The following is a 17,317-nucleotide window of genomic DNA, read 5'->3' as shown; positions in this document are numbered from 1 at the left end:
TAATCAAAAATGATGTATCAAACATTGAATAATTCACGTAAATGTAACCTGATGAAACTTATTTTCCAAAACTTTAAATCGCAAAAACGAAGATATTACCTTCACCAGGCAAGATAGTTGAAAAGAACACCTCAACTAATATAGAAAAGGAAATGAAGCATAGGGAAAAAAGTGTTAAAACAGAGTCGATTGTGTGTGTGTGTATGTATAATATATATATATATATATATATATATATATATATATATATATATATATATATATATATATATATATATATATATATATATATATATATATATATATATATATATATATATATATATATATATATATATATATATATATATATATATATATAATATAAACTATAATTACGTTTTACTTTTTTACAAAATATCTCTAGTGCGTCCATACATTTTTAATAACAAACTTTTATCTCATTTGCCATAATACTTAAATAGTTATTGAATTTTATTTAAAATTGCTTGACTCATTGCAGTTAATCATCAGGAATTGCCGTGTTGCAATTACCGTGCCAAAGTTTGACTCTTGCATCACAGTGAGAATAGTTGGCAAACACATCGGAGTATCCATGCTCTCCCCACCACGTGCACAGCTGCCTGTTCCAACCACAGTCCACCTTGTGGATCAATTCAGGCCGCTCCATACCCAGAATAGTATAGAAATCCTGATCCCCCAAATGACCCTGCAAAATGAAATTAGGAGACAAGCTTGCAATGTAACGTAAACAAAATTTACCACAACACCACCACCTGAAGGATTAGGAACAGTCGGAATTTGGATGTATTTACAAATTTTATTATTTGTATAGAAAAAATGGCCCACTATCAGTGTAGATACGAAGATATAAAGCAGATGAAAGTTATATTCACAGATGTGTGCCTCGACTGTGAATGACTATTCAAGTTGCTTGCGATTAGATAATTCAAGTTTGTCAACGTTTTTCAAAACTGGATTATTGAATAACGTGCAAAGTGATTAACGTAGAATCAAATAGAAATAGAAAGTTGTAAACATTTGTTACTTTTGTTGCACATGTCTGTGGAGTTCAAGGTGCTTGAAGAATTTATTCAACATGTCGACAAATATTTGCTTCAGAGAATCCGACGAAATGTTTCCCTACTGTGTGGCAATGTTTTTTCCCAAAGATGAGCCAATATGGAAAAAAATTAAACACCCCAGCAGGTGAGCGATATAAAATAGGTACTAAAATTTATTCTCTTTCCACGCTTTTCTCACAATGCCAAGTGATATAAAAACATTTCGAAAATACCTTGACGTAATTGTGAAAACAGTCAGGATTGTACAAACCTTGAAGTAATATTTCTGGGTCATATGGTCGACGCTGTCCATGCTGAGTATGTTATCGTACTCCAGAGATTCTCGCAACTTTTCGAAATTGAAAAGTACCATACCGCTATTAAACCCTGGAAAACCGCCTAGGTAAGCAGGTTCTCCGAACAAGGTGCCAGGGTTTTTGCTTCTGTATAAATAAAGAACGTGCCGATAGACGGGAGTCAGTTCAGGTGCTAGGCCGAACAAGGCTTCAGGTCCAAATTTACTAAACTCCTCGAATAGCTCTTTGATGTCTGTTCGAAATTTTGTATCCGCATCAAACATGGCGGCCTTCTTTTGATTCTCTGGCGCTATCCTGTGCAGTCCAAGAGAAAGAAAGAAGAGCGCGTCAGAGTAGTAGGTTCCTGGGTTACTGCTGAAGTACGGCGACATTGTCGACACAATATCCTCCAGTTGTTTAGCCAGCACATGCACGTCGTAGTACGTTACCTGAAAATATTACACAAATTAAAACTGGGTAATCAAGGTTCACTCAAATTTATAGAACTTTCGAGGGGTGTAAGTGCGCCTAGAAATTTCATATCTCTTTAAGTTACACTCTTGAATTTCTGCCTGAAATACAAATTCAAAGATGAAAAGATCCCGTAAGTGGAGGATGTGTGTAATGAATATAAGAATGAATGACAGCAACAGTCTGAATCGAAAGCTAGGGAATAGATTTTTTTACAGCAATTTCTGGCGGTCTTCTTGGTGAACAAAATAAGCCACAAAATATTAGAATCGGATCAAAAGCACCAAAGTTTATTCACTTGGAATGTTAAAATAGTAAAACCTTTTCTCAAATTCTTGATATCTTAGCTGATTTTATTTGAATTTGATGAAAATAATTTCTATCGCGTAGTGAGAATTTTCCCTTCGTTCGTGATCACTAGTAACGACGCAGGTGAAATCGCTGGAGATTTTTGCAAACGGTTCTTTCTATTTTCTTGAATTTTGATGCGGACTGTCGATCCTATTCATCCTTAAAAGTACATACTTTCATAGATTTTCCAGACGTGGCGATGACTCCCCGAATAAGGGGTTCAGCGATTTCGCGACTAGCTGGATCGCTGATGACGTGAAAAGCGAGGTTGACGGAGGTCAGTTTGAGCATAGAGGCGGTAAATATTTTGAATTTCCTCCTCAGGGGAGAGTTTGACGTAACCTTTGTGAATATGCACCACACATTATAGTACTCGTCATTTATTTCCTTCCGAGATGCGAGGGCTACGGCGGACGAAACGTTCGGTGTTTTTGCAAGTTCATTTCTGGGTTCTGTATTGCGATAAAATGTCGCTGGGGCGGAACTCGGCGTTTGGAAGCAATAAAAGACTATCAGGAATACGGCGAGAACTGTCAGATTCACTAGCACTTTGTGTAGCAAACCCATTTAACCACCAAATCCAAGCTTGGCATTAATTGTACGTGTTTATTACACGCAGATCACACGCGAATTTCACCCCGCGAGGATGCATTTATGAACGTCCTTATTTCCACTACCATCGCGCGGTAATTAGCCACGGATAATCGCAGACTTTATTCCAACTGCATACGTTAATAGGCTCCTCTCCTCATCGCTTACATTCTATTATTTTCAATCCGCTGACCGAAAAACAAACATGGCGACACGTCAAACCGTTCGAGCGTCGAGTCTGGTTTAAGATCAATTCTATCGCTTTTCGATTTATCTCGAACTTCGAGAGAGTTTGAAAGAATTTCGAATTCCTTCCCGTTCCTAGCGATATTGAATGTGTGTTATTTGGCACACTTTGAGAACGAAAGAACCGATAGACTCGTCTGATTGATCAATATTACAAGAATCAGCCAATCAGTAGCTTTGTTCTAACATTTTCGAAGATTAGGAAGCAAAACGCACCCTTTATCACAGAAGGATCTATAATTTTTGTTGGTATTTTGTTCCGCGTAAAGAAGAAAGTGTATTTACAATATTATAAGGTAATTCAAAAAAACCAAATTGATTTTTTAACAGAGAAATTCGAAACTTTTTTGCTACTTTTTCATAAAATGTTTGCTCAGATCATTTATTAGGATCAATATTATTAGTTTGTCAAAGCAGCTTGTTCCTTAATAATATTGAATTCACAAATAACTCGAATGGCTCTAACACTGCACGCGCTGTAATCAAGAGATATCGACTACCAAAATACCTGAAATCTTACACGCAAGTTAATAATTAATTAAATTTCAGACGCGGGAAGTCTCGAGATTTCTTTAATTCAAAATTTGCTGTGAAGCTTCGACTGTCCACGATAATTCGATTGCTTGATCACGAAGCCAGTTTCATATAAAAATCTCAAACACAAATATACTTTGTATTTTTAAATCTACCGACTGACGCAAGAAATCTGTACTGAATTAAACTGCAGCATTTGATTCTGTTTGATAAACGAAAGTCGCATATTCCGATATAACCGCGTTGACACGCGCGTTCGCTATATATGGTGTGTGCATGCACTTGTAAACCCGTTTGGTAATTACACGAAAAAGCATTTTCAAGTATAAAGTGTTGCTGACACTCAAAGTATGGTGATACGATCGATTATTGGATCTGATAACCTGTCTTGTACACAGACAGCAACTTTTTCTTAAGTTATCTTCTGATTAGTGGATATAAGTGTACTTGATAACGTTGTTATCGTGGTGAAAATATCGTTTCCTTTGACGTTACAATCAGTCCCGTTATTTCGACGGTCTTTCATCACATCTAGCTTATCGAGATATCAGCAGTATCCTCCGCGTCGAAAGAACTTTTGGATCAGTACAGTAATACATTCACCTTATTGCTGTACATTAAAATCGACTGTAAAAGACGCCCCGTGGCCGACAGCGGCCAATAATCCCGGGTAAGATTAATTTAAACTTTACGATTCCATTCCGATTTGAGATTCCTGCATTGTCGCCAATGGAAGAGAAAATATTGGCTTTTTTATACTTTCTGAGTTGGGATTGTATATCTTCAAAAACCATAAATGGATCGTGATGTCAGTATCGTAATTTTTGGAGTGCAGGTAGCGCGATTTGAGAGATTACAAAAATACTCTAAAAAAAAACGTACCTTATCATATTTTATTTTTCTAGTCTTCCATAATACGGTTTGACCTAGTACTTAGTCAGGAATTCAGTACGATTTACAATCAATTATATTCAAAGTACGTACGGATAACACCCAGCTAAATTTTTTCACACATTTTATCGCATGTCACAGAGTATACAAATGCATCATACTAAATTATGTTTATTGTGCCTCTCATTTCGTCGCGTTGACGTGAAAAAATGCTTCTTCGATAATAACTTGATACCGAATCAATTCATAATTGATAAGATTGAGGTGGTGCTGACTACTGGCTAGTACTGTTGTTTTTGATCTGATATAGAGATTGGCGTTTCCAGAATGACTTCGAAGTGGAAGTCGGTATTCAAGAGGCCACTTTCTCACGATTCGACAAATCCTCGACCGGTCGAAAACCACGAAGAGTCCAGCGCTATAATGCAGGAAATGACGGAACTCCCAGCGGACTTCATCCTGGGTCCCGATCCCAAGGCATCCAAGTCCCGGCCAGTTTTCAACTCCAGTCAATCCGCCATTGAACAACCGACGGTGGAACTCAGGAACAACGATTCAAGGAAATCTCACGGGTTCGGACACTCACAGCTTATAAAGTTAACGAAAAACGCGCAATGATCTCTACGTACTTTGCACCTCTCTTATGCTCCTAAACCATTCCAGAACTTCCCTTGGGGCGATCGAGGACCTACTACAGTGTCCCATTTGCCTCGCACGACTTCGTACACCACGCATGATGCCGTGCCAGCACACCTTCTGCCTCGAATGCTTGGAGGAGCAGCTTAACTACTCGGGAAACGATGGTGGGCGGCACTATTGCGACAGACTCTTTAATCGGCGTAAACTTTGTGATTGAGTATGATGGTATTCCCTGCAGGAAGAACGATCAAGTGCCCGCTTTGCAAGTTGACGGTGGTCGAATCGGTGCCTCGTGACCTTCCAACGAACCTGTACATCGAGAATCTTCTGCGAGTGATGGGAAACGTTGGTGGCGAGAGTCTGGAACACTTGGTCTTCTCGAGTCCTGTTGTGACCTTTGCGCCCTGCGTAGATCAGCCGTCTTCCCTCGTCCAGGGACCGTCTTCACTGATGTCTATGCCGGAGCCTGTGGTCCAGGAAATCCGGTGCGTTAAATGCGAGACAGCGTGCACGAGAGAAAATAGATGCAAACACTGCAAACAGGTGAGTGATCGCAGGGCTCCGTTCTCCTGAAAGCGCAACTAGCTTAACGTCGATCCTTTTTCCAGATATTTTGCAGCGTTTGCTGGGTCGCCCATATGGACGACCTCAAAGAGCAACTCGGCAACATCACAGAGCAGCTCAGTAACACGACGGATCGCTTTCAACACAGGATTCAAGATTACAAGGTGAGTGAACGAACGGTGATGCGGTAATTGGGCTGCTTGAAATAATCGATTTAACCATTTTTACAGACAAGGGTTGATCAGCTGATGGAATACATTGATCGTGACATCGAGTTGCGAATCGGAGAACTGCGGCAGGAGCGCGAAGAGAGAATACAGCAAGTCCAGGAATCGGCCAGAAAGGGTGAACATCTCGCTGAGGAGCTCAAAGGGAAGATAATCAGAACAAAGGAGGAGGTCGATGCTTATCAATGCTTCAAGTTCGACACTCTCGCCGACAATCAGGAGAAGGTGAGCCATAAATTATTAACGAATATCGAACACTGGGGATACAAATTCCTGGAAAGCTATAACTGAGATACTTCGTGATAATGTGATAAAACTTCATAACCGATACTGCAATCGCACGATGGTAAAAGTGGTTACAAATTAGTTACGTGCTAGGATATTAAAAGACGGAACTGCGAACAGCTTCTGTCGATGAAACGATTTTGAAGGTCAGTTGGACTATGTTCACGGCGTAAAATCTGCGAACAGAGTTCTCGTTTTGTGAAATTTGACAAACTCCTTGGCAAGGTGCGCATGACCTTCGATATACATATGTATAAGGTTGAGCAACCGGGCCGAGGAATGCGGCGTTATTGATCAGCGGTGAACGCCGGGAACGAAGCTTATACACCGAGACCAGGTCGGTTACACATGCGGATACCTGTAGTTAAACGCAGCAGCCATTCACCTACACACCCGGTTTCCGTATACACGCGCACGTGCGACTCGAGTATCTCCGTTTCTACGGGCGCGGAACGCCTACCCAGCATCCCTTTCGGAACGCGATGGCTCGTCGCGTCTGGCAGTGACAGGCCATTACTACTGTGTGCAAAAGGACGCGCGCAAGCTGCTGGTGGCAGCAAAGCCAGACGATCCCGCGAACCACCCTTCGATACCGTTTTTAAGATATTTTTGAGTCGCGACAGGGGTTTTCACTGGGAATGATTACGTTCTTTGTACAGTTGGGAGAAAATTTTAGTAAAATGAGTATCGCTAAAATGACGAGTTAATATGGTCTGAGTAACGATCGTCATAAAGAATGATAATTCGGACTTGATTTTCAGGTTACCGCTACGAAACGCATTTTTATTTTCTACCAAAAAAACTATATTTTCCGATTATAATGAAAAACGGAAATAGTAACCACATTAAATAAAGATTTCTCTTGGCGATAAGACACCATTTTTACCACCAACAAAATTAAGGGCTGGGACTTATTACTAAACTTTTGTCGCGAGAGAATATACGAAATAATTCATCTGCTGCACACAAATTTTTACTTGAATCAATGAAGTTATTTACTTTGTACAAATTTATGCTGAGTTTACAAAGCTTATAATAGTTCGATTTGTGTTAAATGAAGCAAGCTTGACTCTTTGTTCAAATTGTGAAACAATATGGATAACGAGCCTGCCACTTTCGTATCCTGCGCTTTTCCCAATGATCTTTTCTCATTTTTAGCATCATTCAAATTCCTGATCCAAAAAACGAATTCAGAATTAAATGCCTGACCAAGTTTCCTTTTACGCAATGATTTTTGAGACTTTCAACAGCCTATTAATGTTTCCTTTGTTATCAAGCTAACTATTATACAGCATGAATTAAATACTGTAAAATTCTATGTCAACGTTAGTGTATGCGTGTAGTATTTTTACGCATATTTTAGCTCGACGAATAAAAGCTCACTGCCGCTTCACGGGATTCCATAACAAATCAATTTACTTTCGCTCCTCGGGCTCCTTCAGTGGCACGCCCTCGCCTCTGTCTAGGCCACACCCTGAACTGCTTCCCCCCCCCCCGTCAAACTCTCCGCAGAACGCTCTAATAATTCACGTCATCCGCACACTTCTCACACAGAAACATCCGCAATCGGTGTATCCAGTCCACACATTTCGGAAGGCAACGCATAAAGTCAACCACAATCCACGCTTTCTGTTAACTTGTATTACTGCACATGTCATATATTTTTATCCTCATTTTTAGAAAATCATTTACGAAGCGAAAATCACAAGTGTGATAAATACTAAAACAGGAAGTAAACAGTAATTATGAATCATGGACGATGAAAAATACACAGGTATATATTCTTGAACATAAACAGAGGTCCGGAATTGTTAAACACACTTATATTCTCGAGGTTGGAGTGTACACAGTGGTTGAAAAAAGTTTCCAGTGTTACCATTTGAATGACAAATCCCACGAGAAAAAAATCGGCCATCGCTTTGTTGACAAATCTTTTGAAATGATCGCTGATACCATCATAGGATCTGTATCGTCATTATCATGAGTGCCCTTAGGAGAATTGCAGATTTTACGATTACTCTTTCTTATCATCCCATCCGCAGTACCGAACGCCTTGTTTAACTCGCAAGTAGCGAGCACTTACCTAGGCAGAAACCATTTCGTGGTACTCCTTTTGCGCGTCGACGGAAAACGCGATAACGAGTAATCATTCGGATGGGTAATTGAAAGCGGTGCGACGATGCTTAGATCGGGTCCGGGCCGGTTATGCCCCAAATTAGCCACAGTGACATATTGCGTCGAGGGCCTCCCCTGCGCATTAGCCGCGTGTTCGGGGCCCCTGGGAAAATGAACTGACCTGTAACTAACTCGCATGTCGTTTGGCTTCTAATACCTATGTTTACTGCAGCAAGTAACAACCCCACTCGTGTAGCAGTCAGCGCCATTCTACTCTTTAACCGACTTCTTATACCCATACGGGTGTAACAGATTGTTTTCGAATGATCCACGATTCTCTGCGAGATTTGGTGTTGGAAGCGAAAAAAGGAACAAGATTCAATTGTATAAGGAGTTTTTTTTATTCATCTCGCCGATCAACATCGGTAAATAAAGAAACGTGTAACAAATTCGAATTTTTTTTCTTACTTAACGCCTGTAGATAGGCAACCAAGGTATTCTAAATGTAGCTTCGGTTGCCTATTGACTGGCGTTGAGTAGTGAGTTTCACGGAAAACGCCCAATATGGTTAGATTTTAGAAATTTTACGCTTTGATAAGGTTGAATTAAATTGAAATACAATTGTTTACCATCCTTTGAAAATAATCAAAGAATTTTATTTTAGTAATTTTCAAATTTTCTGAGTGACAAGTATATACGGAAATTTTTGAATGAACTTTTTTCAGGCTTCCCAGTATTTTGCAGGATATGACGATAGTCGGGTCCGGTACTTTAATGTTGTTCGACCATCGGCAGCTTTCTGCACGAGCGATAAATATCGGTGGTTTGCCAATCGAGCGAATGTGCAATGCGGCTAACTTTGGAATGGAAGTGACACATGCCGTTCTCGAGGATGGATAGATACTGCGGTCGGTTATGTGTACCTAGGAGCGCTGCGGAGTGCGTTTCGAATGCGTTGATGCGGCACTAAATTGCGGGCAATCGAGGACAGAGAAGATCCGCGTGTTCCCGAGTGTTCTTCCCCCCTTCGAGGAGCGGGTCGCGTGGCGACGCGTGCGCTGGCCGTCGGAGGTGGAACGACGTCCATCGGGGGCAGATTGGCGCCCGAAATCCAACGGGGGATGCTGCACGTGTACCGAAAATAGGCTTGACGGTGGTTTGCTTTCGTTTTGCCTTCTCGCGACTCGTCTACGCGCAATCACGTGCCCCCGTTACCCGATAAAATTACACCTATGTTAGAAACCGAATGCCGTTTGTTTCCGTTGTTATAATTGACATGCACGTCGCGGATTGAAAAACAAACAAGATATACCTATAGATACTTATGCAGCTTTTCGAATATTGCGCAATGCTCGTTTGTCGGGGAATTTTTGCGACGAAAGATTATTCAGGAATTGAGCTTATAAACGATGTCACAAAAAGCGAAGAAGTTTTATTGTTTTCATTCCAAAAATTCATGCTAGTTTTTGAAACTTACTGTTCGACGCTTATTTTCAGGTCAAAACATTCTTGGCCCTTCATCGACGAGCAAGCGAACTCATGACAGCGGTTGCTTACTGGCAGCCAGAGATTAGTGATTCTCTGGACGATCAGGACGAAAAGCAGAGGATAAATTTTGCCACGTCGGAGGAAACTGCTCAGTTTTATTACAGGTCTGTAGTGAATAGAGTCTTTCAACTGTTAAATAACGATCCAAAATTAGTAAACGGAATGAATTTTACTCGAAGATACGTGCAAAAAATGGCTTGCTTTAGCACCATTCTTAAACTCCGTGCCCAAAATATTGTTTATTAGTTGTACGATTTCAAGCTTTGTGAATCTACAATGAGGGATCAACAGAAATAAAACATTACCCTCGAAAACAGGAGCAAAACTTTTACACCGAGGATCGTAGCTGGCCGCGGAATAGTTCAGAGACCTTCAGGGATCACTATGGACCCCTGGAAAAAACATTTCCTAGTGGCCTGTCCGGGCACTCGGCAAGTTTTGGTCCTCGACAAGAAGTACCGAGTACACAGACGCATACAGCATGAGGGTATGATGTCTCCCCAGGGTGTCGCCTTCCTCGAAGACTTCGAAGAGCTTTTCGTCACTGGTAAGTATATTCATCAAGCTACACGATACAAACTGAAAGTAAAAAAGATGTAAGAAGTACGGAGTAAAGAAAGAGAGAAAGTCATTTCAGAAATCTAGGAAACCGGAAATTTCACCAAAAATTAAAAGAGTTACTCGCCTCAAATTGTGAGTATTTTTACGACTGATGGGGCCCGATATCTTCTTCTCGTAGAATCCATTTTCACAAGCTTTTTCAACTATAGTCGGGAACTTGGAAAACAATAACAGTATACCAGGTTATTGCCACGATGCGCCCCATAGGGACCCCTAAGTATAGGCAAATCAGGGTACGAGACCACTTTGAGCAGTTCAGAGTTTCTCCGGAACGACGTCAGCCGCGTTCCGAAATTAACTCCAAGACTGTCAATAATCTTTTGTCTCTTTTGCACTGCCGATGTCGTAAGTAGCTCTGACTCTGTCCTAGGGAGTTTTTAGCGCTGGCAGCTAGTTTCGGAGCGCACCCATCATCCCCGTGCTAACAAAACAGCATCGGAGTAGTGTATCGGAGCTGCTTAGGATGGACTTGTACTCTGATTTGCTTAAAATTAGGAATCCCTATAGTGCGCATCATGGAAATAACAAATAACCCAAATGGTTGGATAACGTTTCGGCTGACTTGTATCTTATTCAGTTTGATGAAAATCTACAGATTTGCTGAGACTGTCTCGCAGACAACATATGATCACAGAAACAGTTCCTGACACTGTTTTTCCGTCCTGCAAGCTATAATGTTTACCAACGATTATATGCTTAACCTTTTCATGCATACATTTTTCCTTACATGCGATTCACTTGAAATTTTGCATACATGGGCTTATGGGGTCGCTGATTACGAATCTGAACTCGAAATTTGAAAATTTAAAACGGCGGATCCAATATGGCGGACTAAAAAAACCAACCCGAAGATACATTTTTTGGCGTGCATTAAGTTTGTGTAAAAATTCGCATTCAGATTTTCACGGTAGATTAGCAGAAAATGCTATTTTTCGTCAAAAAGTACGAATTTCGACCATTCGTTGACACGTGCTATTTTGTCAATAAATAAATAAATGAATTTGATATTTTTTTTAGACTTAAAAATATTTCAGGGCCCATGTGGTACCAAAAAACTCTGCAGTTGTTACCAAATAAATAGTTTAATAAGTAAAAAGCTGCAAAAAAAAAAAAAAAGGTGGGACGCTGAGCGTCGCAGCGTGAATTAAAGGGTCAAGGAAAAGCAGCCGCAATTTGACGAGGAGTTCATGAATGTTTTGGACTTTTAGCTGTGTTCCATCCACTGATCTAATTTCGTAATTGTCATTTCGATCGACAGACAAGTGGAAGCACTGCATCCACGTGTTCAACAGCAAGGGAACGCTTCTCCGGCGACTGTGCACGAAGGGTCAAGGCGACGGGCAGCTCCGTAGTCCTGAGGGAATCGCGGCTCACCCCTCGAGGAATCTACTCTACGTTGCGGACACGGGAAACGACCGAATCCATATCTTGACACCCGACGGTGCGACCTTCGCGACCATCGGACCGACCGGGAACGCTGAAACCGTCCTGACCAAAGCTGGGGTGGAAATCACGAATAACGCTACGCACTTCAATCAGCCCACAGCCGTCGCAGTTTCGGAAACTGTGATCGTCGTCGCTGATTGTGGGAATCACAAAATAAAGGTGACGCTTGTGTGGAAACTTTTCGTACATCCTACTTCTAACGTATAGATTATTATTCTAATGGTTTTGAAATTGCGAGGTTTGGAAGTGGATGGTATTTGGACATTAGGATTTCTTTTTTGAGTCGTTTTAACTCGGGACTCGTAAACTTTATCCAAATCGTAATTTTTCCAGATATTCGACCACGCCGCGAACCTTCTTCGCACCATTGGAACTCCAGGAACGCATAGAGGGCTGCTGAGGTTAGTATTAAATTGATAATAAAATTGGCAACCTTCTGTGAACGAACTCCGAGAATAAATGCCGATTTAAATTATGACTGCAGATCTCCGGAGACAGTGACGCTGGACCCGAAGGGAAACGTGATCGTCGGCGATTCCGGTAATGGGAGAGTTCAGATATTTACAGCCACAGGTGAACTGCTAAGAGTTTTGGGATCCAAGGGAACGAAGGAGGGCCAGTTTGGCTGGGTTTCGGGCATCTTCGTCAAAGATAATTGCGAAATTGTCGTCGCGGACAGCAAGAATTATACCATTCAAGTATTTTAAAAATATCGACACCGCACTGCGATTGATTCGTATTACACGTATGGGATATGGTGCATTCCGTACACGTGTAATCTACCTCGCCAAACCGGTTCACGCTTCGTAAAATGTTTTTTTTTTCAGACAATGATAGTATCTGTGATTATATTCAAGATTTTTCTTCGAAAACGTTTAAAAGTTGGCATTTTATAAAATATATTAAACAATTAAGTATAATTCAAAAAGTGTAGCCCGCACAGAGTAATGTACAGGACGTGAGAGTTTCAGTTTTAAGTGAGTTTTAATTTAAGAATTATACTCATTGTCAATTGAAACTCGGACATTCTTAGTTTTTGTATGTATTTTATCAACTGTAAACGTTATCGAATAAAAATCTGCAAGAAATCACATACAGGTACTGTTATTAGCTAAAAAGAAAAAACCTGTTGACAAGGATTCAATATCATACGTTTTGAGAAGGTCTTGGTCAGTTCGATTACCTATAAAATGCCCCACATCCATCAACAAAGAATAAAAACTTTTATTTTCTCCAACGTTTGTGAATAATGGCAACTAAATAGAATTACACATTTTTTTTTTAATCATTTCATCACATGGTGTCTGTCATTATCTGTCACATGTTTACTTAAACGTTTAGGTATAAATAAACATAGTATTTTAATTTGTTATAATCAAAAAATATCACAAAATAAATCAAACTCAAAATATTTTGATATTCCCTCACGTAAAATCGATAATTTATCTCACGTACTCCGAGTTTGATAAAAAAAAAATCATCGAGGGGCTTGGAATGTTTACCTTTCCCGCAAATCGCGACCGCATCGCAATCACCGCAGCGTTATATAGAAAAATAAAAGGAGTAAATAGATATTCCGGTACAGGCATTATACATCCCGTTTGTCCGCAACCACTCGTGTAACCTCGTAAGCATATTTGACCAATAAATAATTTGGCAAACAAATTGATCCCCAGTGACTATAAACAGATACTTAGGGGCACGCGCCGGGGCGGTTCTTCATCGAGGGAGAAATTATGCCTCGGCCCAAAGGGACCGGGAACCGAACCAGCCTTTTAACCAGGCCAATTCTTAAACGGCGATCCGGGGACCCCGACTGTGAGAACTCGAGAGGGGCCCGCGGCGTGAAATCTCTATTACCCGGGTGACGGACACGGGGAGGGACGGACCCGTTTCACCCCGGTGGCGCATACTTTCGCATGCAAATGTGTTGGAAAATCGGAATATCGCGTTCAAGAATATTTCGAACTTTAGGAAATTTTCCTATTCAAATTTTCACCCACGTTAAAGACACTGGTCAACGGTGGTTTTGTTGCCCTTGATATTTAAGTGCGGTCTTGGTAAGATTTGATGTCAACGACCCTAAGAGTAAGCGTAGTTTTTCGAAACTGGGACTCTAATTATTTATTTTATCGACATTTTCATACGTGAATAAACAAAAGAAGTATTTAGATGAAAAATTCGATTTTTTTTTGTCTAATATGTAAAGCTTATCAAAAAAATGTTACATAGCTTAGCGATAAAAAATAGTTTGAAGAATAATTAACGAAAGAGATCATGATTATATGATATTAGAAACCGTCCCCCTCCTTACAGTACTAGAATAACAAAAAAACTAGAGCTATGTAATTTAATTTAATCATGATTTTATTCGTAAATTCTACGTTCTTAATCACCAAAATTTCCGGAAAAAATCAGGGCAAAAAAAGAAAGGAATTTCTTCAACACCAATGAGAAATTCGAAACAATCGCTGTACGATGTTTCTTGAACAAACTTTGATACTTTGACCGAGGGGGTATTCACTCGTAGATTGAGTGACAAACGATTGCATGATTTCAATGATTTCAAGCAATTTTAAAAAACCTTCATACAATTTCATGCGATTTCAACCAATTCCAAGTGATTTCAACAAGTGAATATACGTGTGATTTTTTGTGATTTCACAAAATTTCACGCGATTTTAAACGATTAAACGTGATTTTAAGTGATTTCAAGTGATTTTGAATGATTTCAAACGGTTTTAGAGTGACTGCTTTCCAAAATGATTTGCAATTTCAACAAATGAATGTACCCCATCAATTTTGACAAATTAACTTCTTGTCTATTTACGTTATTCATGATTCCGTTTCTTATTTGGTAAAAATCGTTGCCGATCAGTACATTTAATTGGATCGAAGAAGAGCGCGAACCTCGATCCGAAAATTACTGCATCCTGGCAATCAACTTCGGGGGTGTTCGACTGTACATAACGATTAAAATGGGGCGGCCTGAATATCCATACAAACTACAAGACAGGGTGGACCATAGCACGTCACCCTCTGCGCCATAAGTATACATACAACCGCGTCGCATGCGATGACGAGTGACGACACGCGACCGACGGGTGGCGATCCGAAATAGGACTTATGCATTTATCCCGAAAACTACACAGGATAGGCACGTATTTATGGTATGGAGAGACACGGTTGCACCAGATGCATGTAGGCGTAACATTTATACGTAGAATGTGGCTAAAAGCTGATTTGATCAGCAGATTTTTAGATTTTTACGAACAATTGGATTTGGTAAAGGGAGTCGACCGATTGCTGGTATTTTTTTTTAAATTTAATACAGGGTGATTCTTTCACAGAAAATTACACTCAACATCCTCGATCAAACGTCTAATAAAGAGTCGGGATCAAGTGATTTAAAAGGTTTTTACATCGAATGTAGACAATATGAATCCATGCTTTGAGTCATCTGGAATTTTTTTCAAAAATCTGATAGCATCGGTTCAACTTCACCGAAATCAGAAATATACTGAACGAGCATTTATCTTCATGAAACTTCCTGCTATTCCATCGCAAATTTCCAGAGTCGAGATTTTAGGACTTCCTTGAACCTTTCTCAACCCTTTATTTCTTTGTATTATAGTTCGGATTAACCGAATCGAATTTAAATCTCATTTACACCCTCCAGATCCTCAGACTTACGCGCAGTTGTGAGATTAAAATATGTGATCTTTTATTATTCAGTGTTTCCCTATCCCGGAAGGTCTAATATAGGTAATATTGTTAGAAGCCTATAAAACGTCGAAATTTTCTTCACATCCAAACGAGGCCTAGAACTCCGTTTCAGATTCTTCAAAAATACACTGAGAAAAATTTCATTTTTCACAGTAACTAGAAAAATTGAGTAAAACAGATATCGTTGAAAAAACTGTTTGAATATTGTTGGAATTACGAAGACGAGGTACGCCTAAATATTTTGCGCTATCGTCGATCTGTTTTTGGTAATTGCAACGCAAAATCAGTTTTTGAGGTTTACTCTACTCTTTTAGTTAAACAAGGCTTTAACGTCAATTTATCGTTGCACAATCGTTAAATTTTCGCAACAGTTACAAGAAAATATAGCAACAGTGATCGTAACGAGAAAGAATACTAACGGATACCAGACTTTCCGGTAACAGCTAGAAAACTAATTTTCAATATCTACCTAGAAGTATATTTTTCGATTTTAAAAAATGAAAATAGTCAAGGACTGAGCGGTAACCGGAACTAAAAATTTCTCTCAGTGTATCCCGCAATCGCATTGAAAATTCTCGAAATAAATTGCCCGCGGATGTTGTATCGAGAAAAAATTAGGTGAAAAGGTAGCGAAGCTTGTCGTGTACGACGGGGAATCATCACGGATCCCACCGCACTTTATTCTGTATCTACAATGTGTGGGATGCGTGATCTTCTTCGTACGTAAGGGTTGGCAGGCCGGTTCCATTGTGAGCGCATTAACACCTTGTATAATTGCATACGGAGCGTATTTTATTGTCAGCGGGGGCAGGAGCCGGGGAACTCGTGTAAAGGTACCTACCTAATTTGAATATTTGCCCATTCACCGACATAGCCGAGCGATGTCTGATTTACCCGTTCATCCCGCTGCACCGCCGGAGGAAAGACTAATATTTAAGCTGCGTGTGGTTGCCGGCATCAATTCAATTCAAGATCCCTTGAATGGAACCTCGGTTTAACGCCATGCACTGCGTACGAGACCAACGTATACGAATCCATGCGTATATACGGCTCTGTAAATGATTTTCTCAGGCTGTCATTCCGACCTTCGTTATAATAATCGCCGCGCGATTTGACGCTCACAATCAATTCTCACAATTGGCCGACGGACGCCGCTTTAATTCGTATATCTTGCTAATCGACTGCAGGCAAACTTCCATACAGCAAATTATCCGAGCTATGTAGCTTTTATCGTACGGATTGCCTGACGGTAATTTGTAAGGATCTGATCGGTTGTCTGGTTTTGATTAAGGAGTTTATTTTCATTTTCGTAATGTACACGTACATTCAAGTATACGCATAGAAAATTTCTTGTCAATCCGACGAATATTCTCCAAGTTACGCGCAAATTTTCAAAGACGTTCCGGAGCGTTTGAATGAGCTTTTGAAATTTTTGTACGCGTTTTTCTCAAAATCATGTTTTCAAACTCGGTAGGCAAGATTTCTCGGAAACGGATTAACTGATCAGTCACAATTTTTTACCTAAGCTTTATGGATATATTTTTCAGTCCTTGATCGAAGGTTTTTTCTCATCGATAAATATTATCTATTTTATAAACAAACTAAGGCGAAAATCTTTATGGAAAATCGAATTTCTTTATTTGTTTTTTTCTTTTGAGAAGCCGCCGTTTTGTTCAAAATTAATATTTTGCTTATTCCTTCG

General features: G+C 40.0%; 2 protein-coding genes across 4 annotated transcripts; one reads left to right on the top strand and one right to left on the bottom strand.

Annotated features, from left to right (window-relative positions):
• Window positions 1-356: 356 nt before the first annotated feature.
• On the bottom strand, window positions 357-2,991 carry LOC107216736 (xyloside xylosyltransferase 1). The gene is made up of 3 exons (XM_015654017.2): window positions 2,357-2,991; window positions 1,336-1,809; window positions 357-709 (listed from the first exon to the last, which is right to left on the bottom strand). Exons 1-3 carry the CDS (start codon window positions 2,747-2,749, stop codon window positions 503-505), a joined length of 1,074 nt encoding a protein of 357 aa, XP_015509503.2. The 5' UTR covers window positions 2,750-2,991; the 3' UTR covers window positions 357-502.
• On the top strand, window positions 709-13,482 carry LOC107216745 (tripartite motif-containing protein 2). Of its 3 annotated transcripts, none has more exons than XM_015654028.2 (11): window positions 709-1,209; window positions 4,771-5,016; window positions 5,108-5,247; window positions 5,322-5,626; window positions 5,692-5,811; window positions 5,878-6,099; window positions 9,772-9,926; window positions 10,140-10,369; window positions 11,702-12,048; window positions 12,223-12,290; window positions 12,374-13,480. In XM_015654028.2, the coding sequence occupies exons 1-11, from the start codon at window positions 1,100-1,102 to the stop codon at window positions 12,594-12,596; spliced, it is 2,166 nt and encodes a 721-aa protein (XP_015509514.2). In that variant the 5' UTR covers window positions 709-1,099; the 3' UTR covers window positions 12,597-13,480. The 3 variants fall into 3 exon arrangements, with proteins under 3 accessions (XP_015509514.2, XP_046592989.1, XP_046592990.1); XM_046737033.1 differs by lacking the exon at window positions 709-1,209 and adding an exon at window positions 4,051-4,223 and having other exon boundaries at window positions 12,374-13,482; XM_046737034.1 differs by lacking the exon at window positions 709-1,209 and adding an exon at window positions 4,075-4,223 and having other exon boundaries at window positions 4,755-5,016.
• The last annotated feature ends 3,835 nt before the right edge of the window (window positions 13,483-17,317 follow it).

The sequence above is a fragment of the Neodiprion lecontei genome, chromosome 4 (assembly GCF_021901455.1).
Source record: "Neodiprion lecontei isolate iyNeoLeco1 chromosome 4, iyNeoLeco1.1, whole genome shotgun sequence".
NCBI classification, from domain to species: Eukaryota; Metazoa; Arthropoda; class Insecta; order Hymenoptera; family Diprionidae; genus Neodiprion; species Neodiprion lecontei.
Note: the sequence above shows the minus strand (reverse complement) of the source record. Positions and strands in the feature narration are given on the sequence as shown.